Source organism: Gopherus flavomarginatus, chromosome 6, assembly GCF_025201925.1.
Source record: "Gopherus flavomarginatus isolate rGopFla2 chromosome 6, rGopFla2.mat.asm, whole genome shotgun sequence".
Taxonomy (NCBI): domain Eukaryota; kingdom Metazoa; phylum Chordata; order Testudines; family Testudinidae; genus Gopherus; species Gopherus flavomarginatus.
The window spans coordinates 102,474,191-102,492,758 of NC_066622.1; the positions used below are offsets into that span (position 1 = coordinate 102,474,191).

The 18,568-nt window shown below is 41.7% G+C and overlaps 1 protein-coding gene across 2 annotated transcripts in view; it reads left to right on the forward strand.

The window, feature by feature from the left end:
- Positions 1-18,568, forward strand: part of PCDH15 (protocadherin related 15) — a 1,406,570-nt gene that overhangs the window by 1,070,160 nt on the left and 317,842 nt on the right. For both annotated transcript variants that reach the window (XM_050959272.1, XM_050959271.1), the window contains one exon: positions 13,895-14,027. In XM_050959272.1, coding sequence (XP_050815229.1) covers positions 13,895-14,027 — 133 coding nt within the window. The remainder of the gene's footprint in view (positions 1-13,894; positions 14,028-18,568) is intronic.

Here is an 18,568-nt window from a genome sequence, read left to right on the forward strand (position 1 = left end):
GTTCAAATATATAACTCATTCCCTGAGGCTCTTGCTGTTGTCAAAGTTAGAATCAGGACTCACAATTTGTCAGACGACTCTGTTTTATTAGCGCAGCGCTCCGCCAATAACACCCAGATAATGTGAGTGGCCATGCAAGACCCAAACAGTCAGACAAAGGGACAAAGAAAGCAAAACAGTAAAATTCACCTGGGGCACAGCATGCATATCCTACTTCCTTACTAACTCTTATCGATCTAAGGCTAATACTTCACCAATTGCCCTTAAACGGTGCAATTGTTCTATGTTAATGTCTGTATTCCTGACACTTGGATTGCAGCATTCCAACAATTTTGCTTAAAGGTACAGACAGCATTTCTTTAATCCTTTCTATTTTCACAATATAATTCATTCTACTTTCACAATCCCTCCTTTTGGTCAAGCGCATGCCATGACCAACAATTACTGGGTTCCACAAAATAACCGTTCCTTATATCTTTGTTCATCAGTGATATTCAAAATCATCACATTAGCACTCTGTTTTGGGGCAGTCACCTGGGTGACACAATTCTGGATACAACAAGAGATTAACTGAAAGCATACAAAAATCACTAAGATTCCAAACAGGATAGTTAGGGCTCCCTGAAACAACCAGTTTCCTATGCCAGAGAAATTGAACAGATTACTTAGCCACTTCCATAAAGAACTCAGCTCTACATGGGGAAGATACGCGATTTGTTCTAAGTGGCTGGCGTGATCTATTACCTCATTGGTATCATCAGGTATAAACAGACAACATTGTTTTCCAATGAGAGCACAGGTCCCTCCTTTAGCCACCAGCACTATGTCTAATGCCTAACAGTTTTGGAGGGCCACCTGTCGGATCGCCCCTGTTTCTTTGGCCAGGGTTTTTAAACTTTCTCTGGTTTCATTTGCCATTATTTCAACTACTGCTCAGGATCCTTTTTGCCTGGTGTATTACTCCCCCAAGTGGGATAAAGGAACTGCCAATAGCCTCTTCCCAGGTGTCATTACTGTTCCATATTGTGTTAAACGGACAAAGTCCTCCAGTGAGGTCTGGGGAATTGAATGGGAAGCCAGGACAGGAACACTAGTTTGAGAGTGGGCTGGGATGTGGCTGCAGACCTAGCATTTAGAAATATTAAGGGTCTGAGCTATCCACACTTGCTGCTGGATAAAAGAATTATCATTGTGGACTCCCCAGACCTTAAGACACCAACAGCCGAGGAACAGGCACCACCAGAGGTGCATGTTGGAGGCAGGGCCCTTCTGGTTCTGACAACCTCAACTGAGGGAACTGCAGTCACAGTTTTATGTCCACCAGGCAGCAGGCTCTAGGCTCACTACTGCTTCTTCTTGGGCCATGCTTTATGTAGTCGTCTGCTTCTGGCAACCCTTACGAAAGTGTAGATTGTAAGGTATTGCAGGCTGTTCCTCTACGTCTTCTTCTGGAGTCAAAATTGACTCTGCGTGGTCCTGAGGTGGTGATTGGTTCACTGGGAGTGGTGCATTTTTACACAGCGAAGCATGTATCCACTCTGAGATGCCAGACAGTTTAACAGCTGTCAAGGTAGTAAGCAGTGCCTGATGATTCTTTGATGTTCTTTAAGTCTCTTTACTACTTCTTCCTTGACTCTGGCTATAACAATGGCCTTTACACCTTATCTTTTCCTGATGCATACACTCCTCATTCACACAAACAGATTAAGAATACAAACAGTAGTATTTTATATCGAGCAAAAAAAGCATTGCAAAGTAAACCTTGCTAAGTTTTACAATTAATAACCAAGACAATTTACATTGAGACCCAGGCCTTCAATGTTTCTCTAATTTACTTAACATAGACACAATAGAGAATCCTGTCTCTTCCTATCTAAATCTTAAAACAAAGAGTTAGAGAGGGCCCAATTTGTAATGCATGTGGGAAAACAGAATCTTATAGTCCCAGGAGGTCATTATTTTCTGCTATTTAAAAAAGGTGTCTAGCAGGATGAAATAAAATTATACTTTAATTCTTATGGGACATTATAAAATCCTGCTCCTACATATCCCTCTTTTGACACTAAGATTATTAATCACCAGTGTCACTTCTTATTTAGTCCACGTAATAGAAAATACTGGGAGGTGATTTGGGCCTGTGGCTTTAGCTTTGCATACATTTATTTTATCCACCAGCACATTTTAAACATTTTAATTAAACACATACAATTTAAAACCAAAACCAATTAGGGGTAGTAACATTAGTATGCCAGTAGTTGTGGGAGACCATCCAGAAAATATGTTATACCAATGGTAAGCTGTTATGTTTTTCCGCAGTGGCAATTCTTAACATGTCCCCATTTGTGTGTCTAATATGAATGGTCCAGTTTTCCACATTTTTTTTTCTAGGAACTATGTTACCTTTTTACCTTTTAACAGATGATTGGTAACTGTTTCCCATTCAATGCCAAGATGGATAGAGAACTCAACTAAATCAATGCTTACAGTAAGCTGAGACTCTTTTGTTGTTGTTGTGGCAAATAGTAAATGTGATTATTGGTAAACACAGTACTTTAATTACATTTACATTTGTCTTCTGGTGGGTTGCTAACACTTTTTAAACACTTTTCCCCAAGAATTAACACATACACATAGCCCATTATACAGTACTTTGGATTATCTGAAAGACAAAAATAACATTTTTCTACCCCTTTTGGGGTTGCATTGATTATTACTTAAAAGATTCCGTTCTTTTACAAATACCCTTGCTGATTGCAGGCAAAACAGAGGAATGACCCCCATATTTTTCTTGTGTTTTTGTTGTTGTTGTTGTTGTTGTTTGTTTTATAGGCAGGCCAGGTTTTAATGGCTTCTACATTTTAAGGGTTATGCGGAAATTATTCCACTGTTTAGTTATTAAATTCATGAGGTGGTGTACCTCAAGTTTTTCCTCTTATATAGCAGACCAAGTTTGTAATGTTTTTCCTGCTGTGTTAAGCTTTGTTTATTCACAGGTAATAGCTGAGAAGCATCATTACCATATTACTTTAAAGGATTTTTCCAAAAATCATACACACTATAAGTTGTTACAGGGGTACTTACTAACATTAAATTTATTTTAATGTTTAATATTAACAATAACATTAGCATCAAATCTATTAAAGGTATCTTGTTATACCATGCCTTTTATGTAGGCAATTTGTTTGCTGACCAGGTATGTTCTTTATTTGCAGCTTCTTTTGTGCTGGCAGTTCTCACCTTTCTTTATCAGTTAGGTAATTTGCACCAACACAGGCTTGGCTTTTGGATTCAAAGCCATCAGCAGAGCTCAGAGACTCTGGGTATGTCTACATCTACAATTTTGCAGCGCTGGTTGTTACAGCTGTATTAGTACAGCTGTATACGGCCAGCGCTGCAGAGTGGCCACACTTACAGCAACCAGCACTGCAAGTGGTGTTAGATGTGGCCACACTGCAGCGCTGTTGGGCGGCTTCAAGGGGGGTTCGGGGAACGCGAGAGCAAACCGGGGAAGGAGGCCAGCTTCGCCGCGGTTTGCTCTCGCGTTCCCCGAACCACCCTGCAAACCGCAGGGAAGGAGACCTGCTTGCTCGGGGGTTCGGGGAACGCGAGAGCAAACCGGGGAAGGAGACCAGCTTCGCCGCAGTTTGCTCTCGCGTTCCCCGAACCCCCCTGCAAACCGCAGGGAAGGAGACCTGCTTGCTCGGGGGTTCGGGGAACGCAAGAGCAAACCGGGGAAGGAGACCAGCTTCGCCGCGGTTTGCTCTCGCGTTCCCCGAACCACCCTGCAAACCGCAGGGAAGGAGACCTGCTTGCTCGGGGGTTCGGGGAACGCGAGAGCAAACCGGGGAAGGAGGCCAGCTTCGCCGCGGTTTGCTCTCGCGTTCCCCGAACCACCCTGCAAACCGCAGGGAAGGAGACCTGCTTGCTCGGGGGTTCGGGGAACGCGAGAGCAAACCGGGGAAGGAGACCAGCTTCGCCGCGGTTTGCTCTCGCGTTCCCCGAACCCCCCTGCAAACCGCAGGGAAGGAGACCTGCTTGATTACCAGAGGCTTCCTCAGGTATGCTGGGATACCTGCTTATTCCACGAAGGTCAAGAAAAGCGCTGGTAAGTGTCTACACTTGATTACCAGCGCTGGATCACCACCGCTGGATCCTCTACACCCGAGACAAAACGGGAGTACGGCCAGCGCTGCAAACAGGGAGTTGCAGCGCTGGTGATGCCCTGCAGATGTGTACACCTCCTAAGTTGCAGCGCTGTAACCCCTTCACCAGCGCTGCAACTTTGTGATGTAGACAAGCCCTCAGTCTTAACACACAGGGATCTGAAAAAGAAAACACAGCCTATTGCGGCTCTTTTTGGAGCCCTAATAGGATTTTAATTCAGCAGCAGGTTTCATTTTCATTTTTTTTTTTTACTCCTTTCTCCAATATACACTGCACATGTCCTAGGGAAAATGCACATTCTTTCTATACTATAACTTTTTAAAAACATTAGCCATATCAATTTTTACATAAGGTGTAACTGTTTCTTTTGTTCTTACAGAGTTTTCATGTACCCTTTATGAAAGTGACAGTCTGATCACACAGAGCTATTTTAAGGCTCAGTGGTTTTAACATTGCTTCTTTTTGTTTTGTGCACCTCACCTCTGCTGTTGCTTCAGAGGGTCACTGTTAATTTCTTATTCTTTCATTACAGCTATTATCACAAAAAAAACAAACAAACAAAAAGACTCCAGAATCCCTGCCTATTCTCCTGATTTTGACTGCCCTATTGCAGCCATGACTTGGTCTTCAAGTTACCCCTTAAGGGTTAAATGCTAAATCCCAAAGCCAAACAGCACTAATTACCTGTGTCTTGCAAAAAGGTCTGTCAGTTTTGCAACTTTGAATTAAAGAGTCAAATGAGTTTTTAGTGGCATTAAAAACAAAAACAAAACCAATTTATCTCACACCTAGAAAACAGGAGTTTTACAAACCAGATGTGCTGGTTTAGATTCTTAGAACTTTACATATTTTCACAGACAAATAGATACATACACATTTTCTTTTCCTTAACATTCCTTTACACTGCTTTGTTTTTACATAGCTGTGTGTGTGTGTGTGTGTGTGTGTGTGTGTTTATATATATATATATATATATATATATATATATATATATGTATATATATATATGGATTATTTACAGGCATTCTTCTGGAAGAAGGGCCCATTTTCCCTTCAGAATGGCTGCAAAGAAACCAAGAATTCTTTCTCTTTAACATGGTCCTTTTTAACATTTTCCACAAAGTTTAACTGCTTAATTCTCTTCAGCCTCTGTAGAGTTAACTTTTCACTCTCTTTTCTTAAATCACTTGTTTATATCCCAAAATGACACCTTTATCACCTCAGATTTCACCATTTTAAGTATTGTTCCAGGGGTTCATGCCTGTACTTACTGCTTTTCTTACTCCTGACACTATTCCCTTAGGGCTTTCAACCTGTTTTTTCAGTTTCTTTATCTGTTGCTTGCCTGCTTTTCTGGGCCCAATCCTGCTTTTTCCAATGAACCATTTGTGAGTGCTATTGTGGTCACTTCACAATTTTGAAAGAAATGTTCAAGGAAAGGGACCAAGAAGGGTGGGGGCTAGTTGAGGACCCACCCTCCTTGCTGAATTGATAGTGGAACACTAAAGAATCAGTTTTTGAGGCAGACAACAAAGGGGAACAGAACAAGGGGCTTTTTGTCCTTTTTACAATGAGATGGGAGTATGAAGGGGGTTGGATTGATCTGGGGTTTGGAGAACGGGGTGAAGGGGAGCGCTCGGTCTGGTGGTGGGAGAGGAGGCTTTTAATAAAGCTTTTAACTTATTATTTGAATAATTGAGAGAGGCAAGTTTTGATTTTGTCCACCTACGATTTGCCTCTTCCCACCACTGCATGAAACAATTAACTTCTCCTTTAGCCAATTTAGTCTTAAGTTGGCCGAGTTTGTCCTTTAAGACATCCACTCAGTCTTTGTTCCAAGATTTTAACAGTGGCCACTGAATTTTGGGATCCCCTTGAGTTAGCCTAGACCATTTTTCCAGAAATTTACGGGAGTCTTTTTACAGGAGTCCGGACCCATCCTAAATACATAAAATGAGCCGGCATTCATTTAGGGAACTGTCCTGACTTAGACGTCTGGTTACTAATACAGGAGGACTTCACACACCAATCACACAAGAAGGAAATTCGGGTTTGTCAGAGCGATGCCCGCTGTAACACACAAAAGGAGCCCACAGGCTACTGCCTCAATTGCCCTTGCTTTCACACCAGGGTTTTACCCAAAGTGCGGTGCGGCTGTGATTGTGCAGATTCCACTTACTCAGACCGCGGGAACAGGAACCCCTTGGTCGGCCAATCCCCGGACAGAGATGACACCCAGACTCAAACACTCCACAAGAAGACGGATAGACACAGACAGGACAGTCCTCAGTCCGGACAAAACACAGAAATAATTACCTGACCAGATTCCTGATGTCAGATCCCAGGATCCCTACCAGAACAGAGTGGGAACCAACAGGTTCGATGGTGTAGACTTCACTGTGTTGTGCGCCTTTCCGTTCTAGTGGAGGACCGCTCGGGCCAAATGCCCAGGTGCCGGCTGCCACGGTCATCCTACAAAAACAGCCAGGAATCACACGGCCCCAGTGAAGATGGTTGCCATCTCAGTGGGACCTCCACATTGTCAAAGTTAGAATCAGGACTCACAATTTGTCAGACCACTCTGTTTTATTAGCGCAACGCTCCGCCAATAACACCCAGATAATGTGAGTGGCCATGCAAGACCCAAACAGTCTTATTTATACAGATAAAAGAGCGGGAATTAGACAAGGGACAAAGAAAGCAAAACAGTAAAATTCACCTGGGGCACAGCATGCATATCCTACTTTCTTACTAACCCTTATCGATCTAAGGCTAATACTTCACCAATTGCCCTTAAACGGTGCAATTGTTCTATGTTAATGTCTGTATTCCTGACACTTGGATTGCAGCATTCCAACAATTTTGCTTAAAGGTACAGATAGCATTTCTTTAATCCTTTCTATTTTCGCAATATAATTCATTCTACTTTCACGCTGTGAAGAACTCTTAGGATCTGGAACAACTATCTGACCTTAATTTTTATCCATGAATACAACAAATAAGAAGACAGTGCGATCTGTGGAATACACATACAATCTTATTGGAGGATTGCTAACATTCACAGGAAGATTTCTCCAGTTATTATATTTCAGTCCCTCCCCATAGTAATTCCAAACAGAATTCTCACATACATACAGGACATTCTTTAATAATTTATCTGAGAGAAAGAGAGTCCAAGACTGAATGAGGTTACACAAACCCTAAGGATGATGGGCCAGAGGAGCAGTACCAAATCTAATACACTCTTACAAAATATGCCAATTACGGGCTTTAGTAGAATAAGGGATGTGATGAGCAAAACAGACCCTAATGCACACCATCCAGGTTTGCATAATAAAGTGAAGTGGCATCAGTCTAGATATTGATGGTGGAGGGAATGACTCTAGGCAGGTTCTTTTCATAGTTTAGAGAAGTTGAGGAGAATGTTTGGCTCTCTGGCCACGTCCAGACTACCCGCCGTATCGGCGGGTTAAAATCGATTGCTCGGGGATCGATATATCGTGTCTAATCTAGACGCGATATATCGATCCCCGAGCGCGCTTATATCGATTCCGGAACTCCATCAACCCCAACGGAGTTCCGGAATCGACACGGAGAGCCGCGAACATCGATCCCGCGCGGTGTGGACGGGTGAATAATCCGATCTTAGATATTCGACTTCAGCTACGTTATTCACGTAGCTGAAGTTGCGTATCTAAGATCGATTTCTCCCCCCTAGTGTGGACCAGCCCTCTGACTCAATATTATAAAGGAACAGTGCTGCATTGCTTTTAGAGCAGCTCAAAGAGAGGATATAGTCTCTAAGGAAAAAATGACTACCAGAAAGAAACTCTTTTTGTTTCCCCAGAAAGCTTGAGGGAATCTATTTGGACAGACTGGGAATCAAGTTTTAGACTAGGTCTTGTTTTTGTCACTTCCTCTTTATACAGCAAATAAATGAAGGAGGACATTAGAATTCCAGTAAAGAGGTAAAAAGATGGGTTAATAGTGTGTATATTTAGATTGGTTTAATTTTTTTAAGCTATCAATAGCACAAAATGAGATAAGTGATGTGTAACTGATATTTTTCTGGAAGACTAGAAAACTAAACATTTCAATTCACTCACTCAAAAATTCACTGACTTATTTACCATGTTTCCTTTTTAAAGTATATGGAAATACTGAAGTTTTTTCATTTAACACTGTGTAGTAATTAAGGTCATATATTAACTTTTTAATGGTGACTACTATATACTGAATATTTTATAGACTCAAGTTTATTCGAGGTTTTTGACTTATCTACAGCTGATGGCATTTCCTGACTAAAGGCTGTTATTAACTTTATTGGTTCAGGATTTCATCCTAGTGATATAGCTGTTTGTTAGGTTGAAGAGTGATCTAATTCAATAAAGTACAGTGGTTCTACTTATAAATTTTCTTCCTTGGGAGACTTTGAGAGAAATTTCCTATACTTAAAATAGGGGAATACAGATGGATTTTCTCTCAAATATGACCATTATTCCTGGGGAAAAAATAAGAAAGTTTAATTGGGTTTAGTAAGAGTTCAATAAGAAGGAAAGAAATATGAAATAGTAATTTAGATGAGGAAAAAATATCTCATTGTCAAAGTAACAAATGACTGGGTTCTGCTTTGTGAATCCAAATTTAAAATTAGCTTAGTTCTATATCTTATTTTTGATTAACACTTCAAATTAATGGTTGTAATTCATTAAAGCCATATGGTAAGATACTGTACTCTATATTCTTAAGATATCTATTATTAGCTAGACTTAGTAACATGATATAAATGTACTAAATTATATTTAATTACATTAATCAAGGACAAATAATCATGCTTAATTCTATCAGATATTCATTATTTATGTCATAGTTAAGGAGTCATTCATGAGCAATTTCCAGTGTATTGACAAAAAGGAAAGGCATTTGTGATATATGAGCAATTATAGAGCAGATTTTAAGGTTTCCTGTCCTCTTCCAGTTCTTCTTAGACTGTAGGATCATTACAGTTAATGATGAAAACAATCCACCAGATCAGGTCTATCCACCTGACCATCTGCCATTTTCTCTTTGAAGGGTATCTACAGTGATGCAGTATGTCTTCAGAAATGAGAGTCCACTAATATGCATACAAATCTCTTTATACTTGTACATACATGCTAGCATACCTTAGAACAGTACTGATGAGCAGTTGGTATACACTGGCCCAGATAGTGATCAATTTCTGTGTAGTCAGGGACACCTGAGTGAGAAGTAGTCCTCTCCCCCTTTGTGTAACTATTGAGAGTTCCCTCTCACCAGTGTTGCATGCACTGCGGACTCCATAAGGAGGTGCAGAGAGAAGACAGAAAATGACTCCAATCTCTCCAATGCCACTCTGGGAATGATGTGGCTTTTCATTGCCCCCTATATGGGCAATGTGGTGTTCAGGCATCACTCTGGGCCAAAGGTGTTTTGAAAGAGAACCTCATTATTCAGTGACCAGTTCCAGCTTTCTCTGCAGTTTCCCTTCTGTCTGGGAACCTATGCTGTTTAAAGGCACAGTTTCCAAAACCACATAATCTTTTCCCGGCCAGAATCAAATAATAACAGTTAACAAACAACATTTATATAACACAATTTCAAATACTTGTAATCAACCTAGTTACTAACAATGGTAAATTAATCCCTCAGGTGTCTTGTACTGTTACTTGAACTTGCAGGTCACCCTTGAAATATCAAAACTACTGTTGTCAGGAGGCAGTAAGTCCATTTGTTCTGGCAGTATGTTTGGGGCTTGGTTATCTTGATGTATTGTGGTTGTTGTCTAACTGAGACATTCTCAGGCAAAGTAACCAAACTTGATGCCTGTTATTTCCCACCCTAGTGGAAGTAGTAGCAGGCATCATCTGTTACACCACAGTAAATGTTCAGCTGAGACGACAATCTTATATGACATGTATGTTGTTTGCAACCATTGATTACTATCGTAGATGTACACTATTGATGTTTGTGAAATGACTGCTACTCTCAGGACTCCAAATCATACTGCTCTTTTTTGTTAGTTTTTTCTTCCTCTTTATACTTCTGCAAATCCCCAGTTCCACTGACATCAGTATCTAACATTACAGGTATTCTAGTTCTCAGAGATCTGTTAAAATGAATGAATGCAAGTGACAAACCAAGTTTTGCTGGTGCCCTCCTATCGTTTTACAGTACTAAGTACAGATGAGACTCTGCAGCCTTTTTCAGTAGCTGCTTTATTATTTTAACATTACTTTCCACCATCCCATCGAATAATGGAGACTAGTGGTTACATGTCTAAACCCAATGTGATGAAGCAGAGAATCCTACCTACCTACCAGCACAGAAGGGATTAAAGAGAGCCTTCAGGTTCAGCTAGCCTGTCCTATTATAGCTGCAGCTAATGCCAGGCCTGGAGAGGGGAAGGAGGAGGAGATAACCCAGCTCAGTTCATGGCTGACTCGTGAAGAGGCAGGAGCTAGCTGCCTCCCTAGCTGAGGGGAAGGATCACCAATCTGCCATTTGAGTAAGCCATCAGGAAGCAAGCACTGTCTTCCTGGCCAAAGGAGACTGAGAAAGAATCTTAGGAGCTCAAGTGACTGAAGCATGGAGACCTCGTGGAGATTTCAAGCACACCAAACTTACAGCTGCCTCACCCAGAAAAATCTGGGACCACAACAGGATGCCACCCAGGGTCCACGAGGAGTCACTACTAGAGAAAAGCTACCACAGGAACTTGGACTACAGCGGGCCTGTGATGGGGCATGACTTACCACTGTGGCACCTCCTACTGGCTGTCTTGGGAATTAGCTCTGCACCCTCTTCTGATGGTGTCTCGCTCACCCTCACCTCTGCTCCTGACCCACATCACTCCAAGGACTGTGGCGTTCTCTTCATGACACTGCCCTACAGCTGAGCCACACTCCATGTTCTCCCCTTCTGGGGGACCTACAGTCTCCACCTAGCCACTCCCCTCAGTCGCAACTGCAGTCCACTGTCCCAGGGCCACTTCCCATGCAGCTCCATCACCCTCTTCTGCCCTTACCTCAGGGCCTCAGCCTGCAGGCCCTAGCAGCCAGCCAGGAGCTCTTTCTCGCTCCCCTGTCCCTGTTTGCAGCACTGAACTATCCCAAGTGCTGGGGCTTCTTCACCCTGCTAGGAGCTTTGTCTTCTCCCTTCAAATTCCAGTCAGCTACTGAACTCTATCCTGCTTCCTCTTCTTTTATGAGCCTGCTGAGCCATGAATGGCAACTCCTGTCAGCCACTTTCTAATTGGCTGCCTCTGGCACAGCCTCCCTAGGGTTACTTTTAACCCCTGTTCTGCCAGTGAGGGGCAGCCACCCCATCACAAGGCCATTCCCCAAACTGAAGGGACAGCAGTGGATGTAGAGTCCTTGCTGAGAGATCACATACTCAGGTGTTGTCTTACACAGGACCCTGCGTTGGGATCTCCTTCAGTTCCCCCTCGGCAATAGTAATAAGTGTTTTATGGCCTCCCATAAATATAGACATTAAACATTTATGCTCATGGACTTAAGCGAAAACCTACTCCTCCATTTCAGCGTATATCGACACTCTGTTTTTGTTAGTGCCCGTGACACACAAGCTACTGGTCTCCAGTTTTGACCATACTGCTGTAAGAAGAATGTGCTAATACTCTTCTTGGAGGCATCCATGTTCAACTTAGTTTTACTCTTACTGTCATGGTTCCTCAGGACTAGGGCCTCTTTAGCTAACTCCTTCAGTTTTTCAAATGCTTTCCTAAGATTTACATCCCGAGCTCATTAGACATTTTTGCACAGTGAGGCTCTCAGGTTGCTTGTTTGGACAGCTAGATTAGGCATGAATTTCCCTAGTTCACCATTCCAAGGGATCTTTGTTTGTTTAACTTCCTTATTTGTTGAGGCAGGCATGCTGGATGTGGCCTCTGCCTTACTGTGCTCTCCCTGCACGCCTGGCGGTGTTAAGTTCTCCCATGGGTGTATGTTTTCCATTACATGGAATTTACGCTTGTATTTGTTTGGCTTTAACACAGCACCTCTTGCTCTTTCCATAGTTGTCCAAAACCTCTGGTCATGTTTTTCTACTTCTTTTCCCCTGATCAAAACATCATCTGCATAAACTTTAGCACCCTCTATAGTGTCAAAAATTGTTGTTTTCCTATGAATTATCTCAGGTGGCGAACAGACCCCAACCTGTGTCTCTAAAAGAGGTAGGTTGAATGTGCATGAACATATGCACAGTTTTTCTGCAGGGAAGCGGCACGGGCTGGGGGATGTGCTGGCCGCCCTTCCCACAGCCCCCATTGGCCTGGAGCAGCAAACTGTGGCCAGTGGGAGCCGCGATCGGCCGAACCTGCGGACGCGGCAGGTAAAAAAACCGGCCCGGCCACCAGGGGCTTTCCTTAAACAAGTGGTGGACCGGCTTTGAGAACCACTGCCCTAAAGAACATTTTTCCATGTTGCTAAACAATCACTCAGTGTGGATAGTGGCTGCACAGGTAGCTAAACATGACGTGCACTGGGAGAACTATGTAGGGAGGATGTGGAATATTTAGCTAATGTCTGGCATGATACAAGCAACATAAACATTTTTTATCAACCTGAACATTTTCTAACTTTACACGTAAAAAAATTAGTCTGTAATATAGCAAGAACAAGCATGTACTGTATCAGAATCTTGTACAGCTAATTACCAAGGTATTGATCAGTGATGTGCATTTTATGGTATTTAAGTGAACTTATCTTCAGTTGATTCAAAGTGATTTCAAATTCATATTCCTGTGTACCTTTTAGTAGATTTTTAAACTATTTGTATTTTATATCTTCTGGAAAATGTACATGTTCAGATTTCTTCCCAGCAGTTTTAGACATATTTGTTTGTCAAATCATGATTTCCTTTACTTCAACCCTAAAGAAAATGGAGATTTAAAGATTGTCAATTAGTTTATGCAAAAGAAAATGTGACACTGGTCCATGACTGGGACTCCTAGGCACTACAGTAATACAAAAACTAAATAATAATAATAATAATCTGCTGTGTGATGATTGTTTACTAGGTGCCATGTTTCCTGATAGCGAGGCACTGCTTTATGGTTCTGGAGATATTGTAGACATTGGTAGTATAGTAAAGTGTGTAGGCTAGATCTTCAGTTGTAGTGAGATATAAGAAAAAGGTGCGTCTAAGACACTTTTCCCATTCTCTCTATTCTGGAGTTGCTGTGGGCTATTTTGGCACTCAGTGTTAATTTGGAGGAGCATAATCTAGAGTGCTGTGTGTTCCAGCCCTGTCCTTCCTTCCCTGTCCTTCCTTCCCTGTCCCCTCCTTCAGCCATCCCTGTCTTCTATCCCCGAAGAAACATAGCTGGTTTCACCAGTCAAGGATTTCCCCCAATGGGGGAGCATGCATTAGTGTATCAGAATTTGACACTGTGTCAGAAAAGACATAATACAACTCAGGTGTTTGGGGGCTCATTTTTGCAAAGCACGCACCAAGTTAGTTCCTTTTAAAAATATATAAGATTTTGATAGGTTGAGATAGGAATCTGGGTCATTTCTGAGACAATGCAGGAAGACGTATGACTTGAAGAAGGGTTTTGAGCAGGAGAGAGAGGTTGTGTGAACTACAGGATTAGGGAGGACAGTCCATAGATATAGGAATTGTAGGTTATATTGCCATTCTGCTTTAAATTGATTTTGACTTGGGTTTGCTTCTTTTTCTGTCGTTGCAGGAGCTCCATCACTACTGTTTACATTGAGGTACTTCCTCCAAACAATCAGAGCCCTCCCCGCTTTCCCCAGCTGATGTACAGTCTTGAAATCAGTGAGGCCATGAGAATTGGTGCCGTGTTGTTAAACCTGCAGGTACAGAATAGTTCAGTGGAAGCCTTTACACAGCTCCTTCTGTTTACATGTGTGAGACTCAGGGTCCTGTCCTCCTGTAGAGGTCAAAGCGAGGATTAAAATCTATTCCATAAGAAAGAGCGAATAAGAAAATGCAGACTTGGCATTTTTGTAACATTTCAGATTTCCATCATACCAAAATATATTCATGCATAGCTTTTAACCATCCTTCTGCTCAGAAATGTGATAAAGAATAATAGATTATATTTAAACTTCTCATTGAATTTAATATTTGTGTAGGTTGTCAGTGTGAAAGCCCTGAATATTGAAAGGCTTGTATTTATCCATCAGGCAGTTACACATGTTATGCAAATTTCCCTGTAACGATTCACTAGTCTCAACACTTCTGAAAGTGAGAGAAAAATTCCATTTCTGTGTCCATTAATTCCTTAGCCGCTCTGCTGATACTGCCAAAAAGGAGGCCAGTTGTGCTTATTGTATCTGCCCACTATGAAGTTCACTGACACTAACAGTTCATTGTTTCACATGTATTATGACTATTCGGTTGTGTAATTACTTTCAGTCACTGCTGACTGGAGCTTGATTTGAACCAGTGACCCAGAGGCAAAATGTTCAATGTCCCAGTTAGAGTCCTCTGATGTCTCATAACTCAGGACCTACTATGCCCAGAACCAACAAGCTTTTCCCGATAAGAAGCTGAGAATCTTCTCTCTTTCTAGTGGTTCAAAATTCCTATTTCTGGTCTTGAGCATTCATGGTATTGGACCACTGAACCTGTCAGTGGAAAAGGGCTTTACCTCTGAGGCAAGTGATTTTGGGAGGTAATTCCACATTTAGGGAAGGAAGAAGGAACTGTATGTGAGTGTGTTTTAAATTGCTGCTATTTGAAGGTGGTCAGAAGTTAGGAATGGAGTAGATGGATTAGTGGGCAGGATACATTTCCTTGCATGACTCCAAAAGTTGTTATATGTTATATTACTACATATAGGCTATGTCTACACTATGAGCTATGGGTGTGATTCCCAGCTTGCGTACACATACGCTGCCTCAGTGAGACCTAGCACAAATGGAAATAGGCATGCAGCCACTAGCAGCACAGGCAGAGGAAGCAGCAGTGTGGCTTAGCTGTGCTAAGTGCAAACCCGCCTCAACCCAGTGGGCATGTGTATGTTTATATGAGCTGAGAATCACGCCTCCAGCTCATAGTGAGGATGTAGCTATATCGTGTGTGTAGATAGAATACAGTATGTGCAATCGTTATTATATACTCACTTTGAGCCTGGTTCCCTACTCAGTTTGCTATTTTATGCTATTGTAGAATCAGGCCCTTGTAATAAATGCAGCACAAAACCATGAGTTTTTCAATAAATCTGGGCTGGAGTTTTTAAAGAAGCCTAAAAGAAATAGGCACTCATATCCCAATTGGATTTAGGCAATTAATTCTCTTAGGCTTATTTAAAAAACCTAGCCTGAATGTATTTATCCCAAATGGAGTTTGTGCTAACTGTTGTCAGTGGGTAACTAAAACTAAGGAGTGAAAAATAGTAAAACAGATAGCATTTAGGGCTGTTAAACTCTTTAAAAAAATTACAATTAATCACAAGATTTAAAAAATAGTCATGATTAATTGCAGTTTTAATCACATTGTTAAGCAACAATAGAATACCAATTTAAATGTATTATAAATATTTTTGATGTTTTTTTCTACATTTTTCAAATATATTGATTTTAATTACAACATAGAATACAAAATATAAAGTGCTCATTTTCAGACAAGTACTGTAGTACAATCTCTTTATTGTGAAAGTGCAGCTTACAAATGTAGAATTATTATTATTACTATCTTACATAACTGCACTCAAAAACAAAACAAAGTAAAATTTAAGTGCCTACAAGTCAAACCGTGAAGGGGCATAAGAATGTTTTCATGGTTGACTTGTAAATACCTTGCAACTCCAGCTGCAGCAATGCCATGCGAACAACTGTTCTTTCTTTCAGGTAACATTGTAAATAAGAAGCGGGCAGTATTACCTACCGTAAATGTAACCAAATTTTTTTGCCTTACCAATTGGCTGAACAAGAAGTAGAACTGAGTGGACTTGTATAAGGTGAATTGAAAAATACTATTGGTTATCACTTTTACAGTGCAAATATTTGTAATAAAATAATATAAGGTGAGCACTGTACACTTTGTATTCTTGTTGTAATTGAAATCAATATATTTGAAAATGTAGAAAAACATTCAAAAATATTTATAATAAATTTTATTTGGTATTCTATTATTGTTTAACAGTATAACGAAATCTGTGATTAATCACAAGTATAATTTTAATTTAGTTAATTTGTTTTGTGTTAATCGCATACCTTAACTGCAATTAATTGACAATCCTAATAGCATTGTTTGGAGAATTTTGACCCGAGAACTCAGTCTGTAGTGAATGAGGCCCACATACTGTAGTCTGGTTACCTCAGCAGAATGCAGATACTCAAAGGAATAGAATCAGAGACAGTGGACTAGAGCATCAGCTGATATAAATAGCATAATTCAATAGAGCTCCACTGAATGGAGCTAATCAGTGAAGTCAGTGCCAGAGCTACGATACTCAGAGGATATGGCTCTGTATGTTTGCCATTTTCAGTAAATTTACTGAAAATAAATTATCTAAACCAGAACGAAATACAGGAACTTTATCTGAGACTGATTCATGCAGATGCACGGGGGAAAGTTTCTGTTAAACAATGTGCTGAACCACTGACAAAAGATTAGCATAATTATGGATGGTTAAACAGACACAATCACCCACGCGGAGAGAGAACAAATAAATTAGCCCAAAACTGAAAGTTACGTTTTGGCACATTTATACTGCCTGTAGTGTGTTTTAGAATTACACAGCCCAACTCTTCTGGATAATTTTCATAGTCAATCATAAGCTAGTTGTCTCTGAAAGCATTGAAAAAAGGGAGCCAGCAGCAGGCTGAATCAGGAATAGGCATTAAACTGGCAGCTGCTCTAATGCAGGAATATGCAATCCTTGAGGCTCAGGTTATCTTGTAGGTAGCAAACCTTAGCTCTCACTCACTCTTGCCCGTCACCCCAATCGAGGTATGGGCCGCCAACAACAGATCTCCAGAGTCCTCTATCCTGGGCCATTCGTTCTAACTGGTTCCAGGTATAGGCCATTTTTTTTGCTATCAGCCTGAAGGTCACGTCGCCAGGTGTTTCTTGGACGGCCTCTTTTCTGCTTGCCTTGAGGGTTCCACCGCAGTGCCTGTCTGGTGATGTTAGTTGGCTGCTTGCGTAGTGTATGACCTATCCAACCCCACCTTCTCCTTCTGATTTCTTCCTCTGCTGGGAGTTGACAGGTCCTCTCCAAGAGGTGGATGTTACTGATGATGTCTGGCCAGCGGATCTGGAGAATCCTTCTGAGGCAGCTCTTTATGAAGGTCTGGACCTTCCTGATGGTTGTTTTGGTTGTCCTCCAGGTTTCAGCTCCATACAGTAGGACTGATTTCACATTGGAGTTGAACAGTCGAATTTTTATTGCCAAAGACAGCTCTCTAGAGCTCCAGATGTTCTTGAGCTGTAAGAAGGCTGCTCTTGCCTTACCAATCCTTACTTTGATATCTGCGTCTGTGCCACCCTGCTGGTCGATGATGCTACCTAGGTAGGTGAAGGACTGCACTTCTTCCACGGTACTTCCATTCAGTGTGACTGGGTCATTGGTAGTGGAGTTAATCCTAAGGATCTTGGTCTTGTCCTTGTGAATGTTGAGGCCAACCTGTGATGATGTGGCTGCCACTATGTTGATCTTCTCTTGCATCTGCTGTTTACTGTGCGAAAGGAGTGCAAGGTCATCAGCAAAGTCCAGGTCATCAAGCTGGGTCCACAACGTCCACTGGATTCCATTCCTACGCTCATAGGTGAATGTCTTCATAATCCAATTGATGACGAGAAGAAAGAGAAGTGGTGACAACAAGCATCCTTGCCTGATTCCAGTTTGCACCTGAAAGCTGTTAGTAAGCTGCCCTCCATGGATCACTCTACAGTGTATACTGTCATATGAGTTCTTGATCAGGTTGACCACCTTTGCTGGGATGCCGTAGTGCCGAAGGAGCTACCAAAGGGTCTCTCGATCGACACTATCAAACGCTTTCTCATAGTCAACAAAATTGATGTACAACCAGGAGTTCCACTCCATAGACTGCTTGACTATGATGTGAAGCGTTGCTATCTGGTATGTGCATGATCTGTTCTGCTGGAAACCTGCCTGTTCATCTCGTAGCTGTGGATCGACGGCATCCTTCATTCTCTCTAAGAGGACTCGGTTGAAGACCTTCCCTGGCACCGACAGGGGTGTGATTCCTCTATAATTGGCACAGTTGCTAAGGTCTCCTTTTGTGGGGATTTTGATGAGATATCCCTCTTTCCAGTCTACTGGAATCACTTCTTCTTCCCATATCTTCTCAAAGAGGGGGTACAGCATTTCCACTGAAGCATCCAGGTCTGCTTTCAGGGCCTCTACTGGGATGTCATCAGGTCC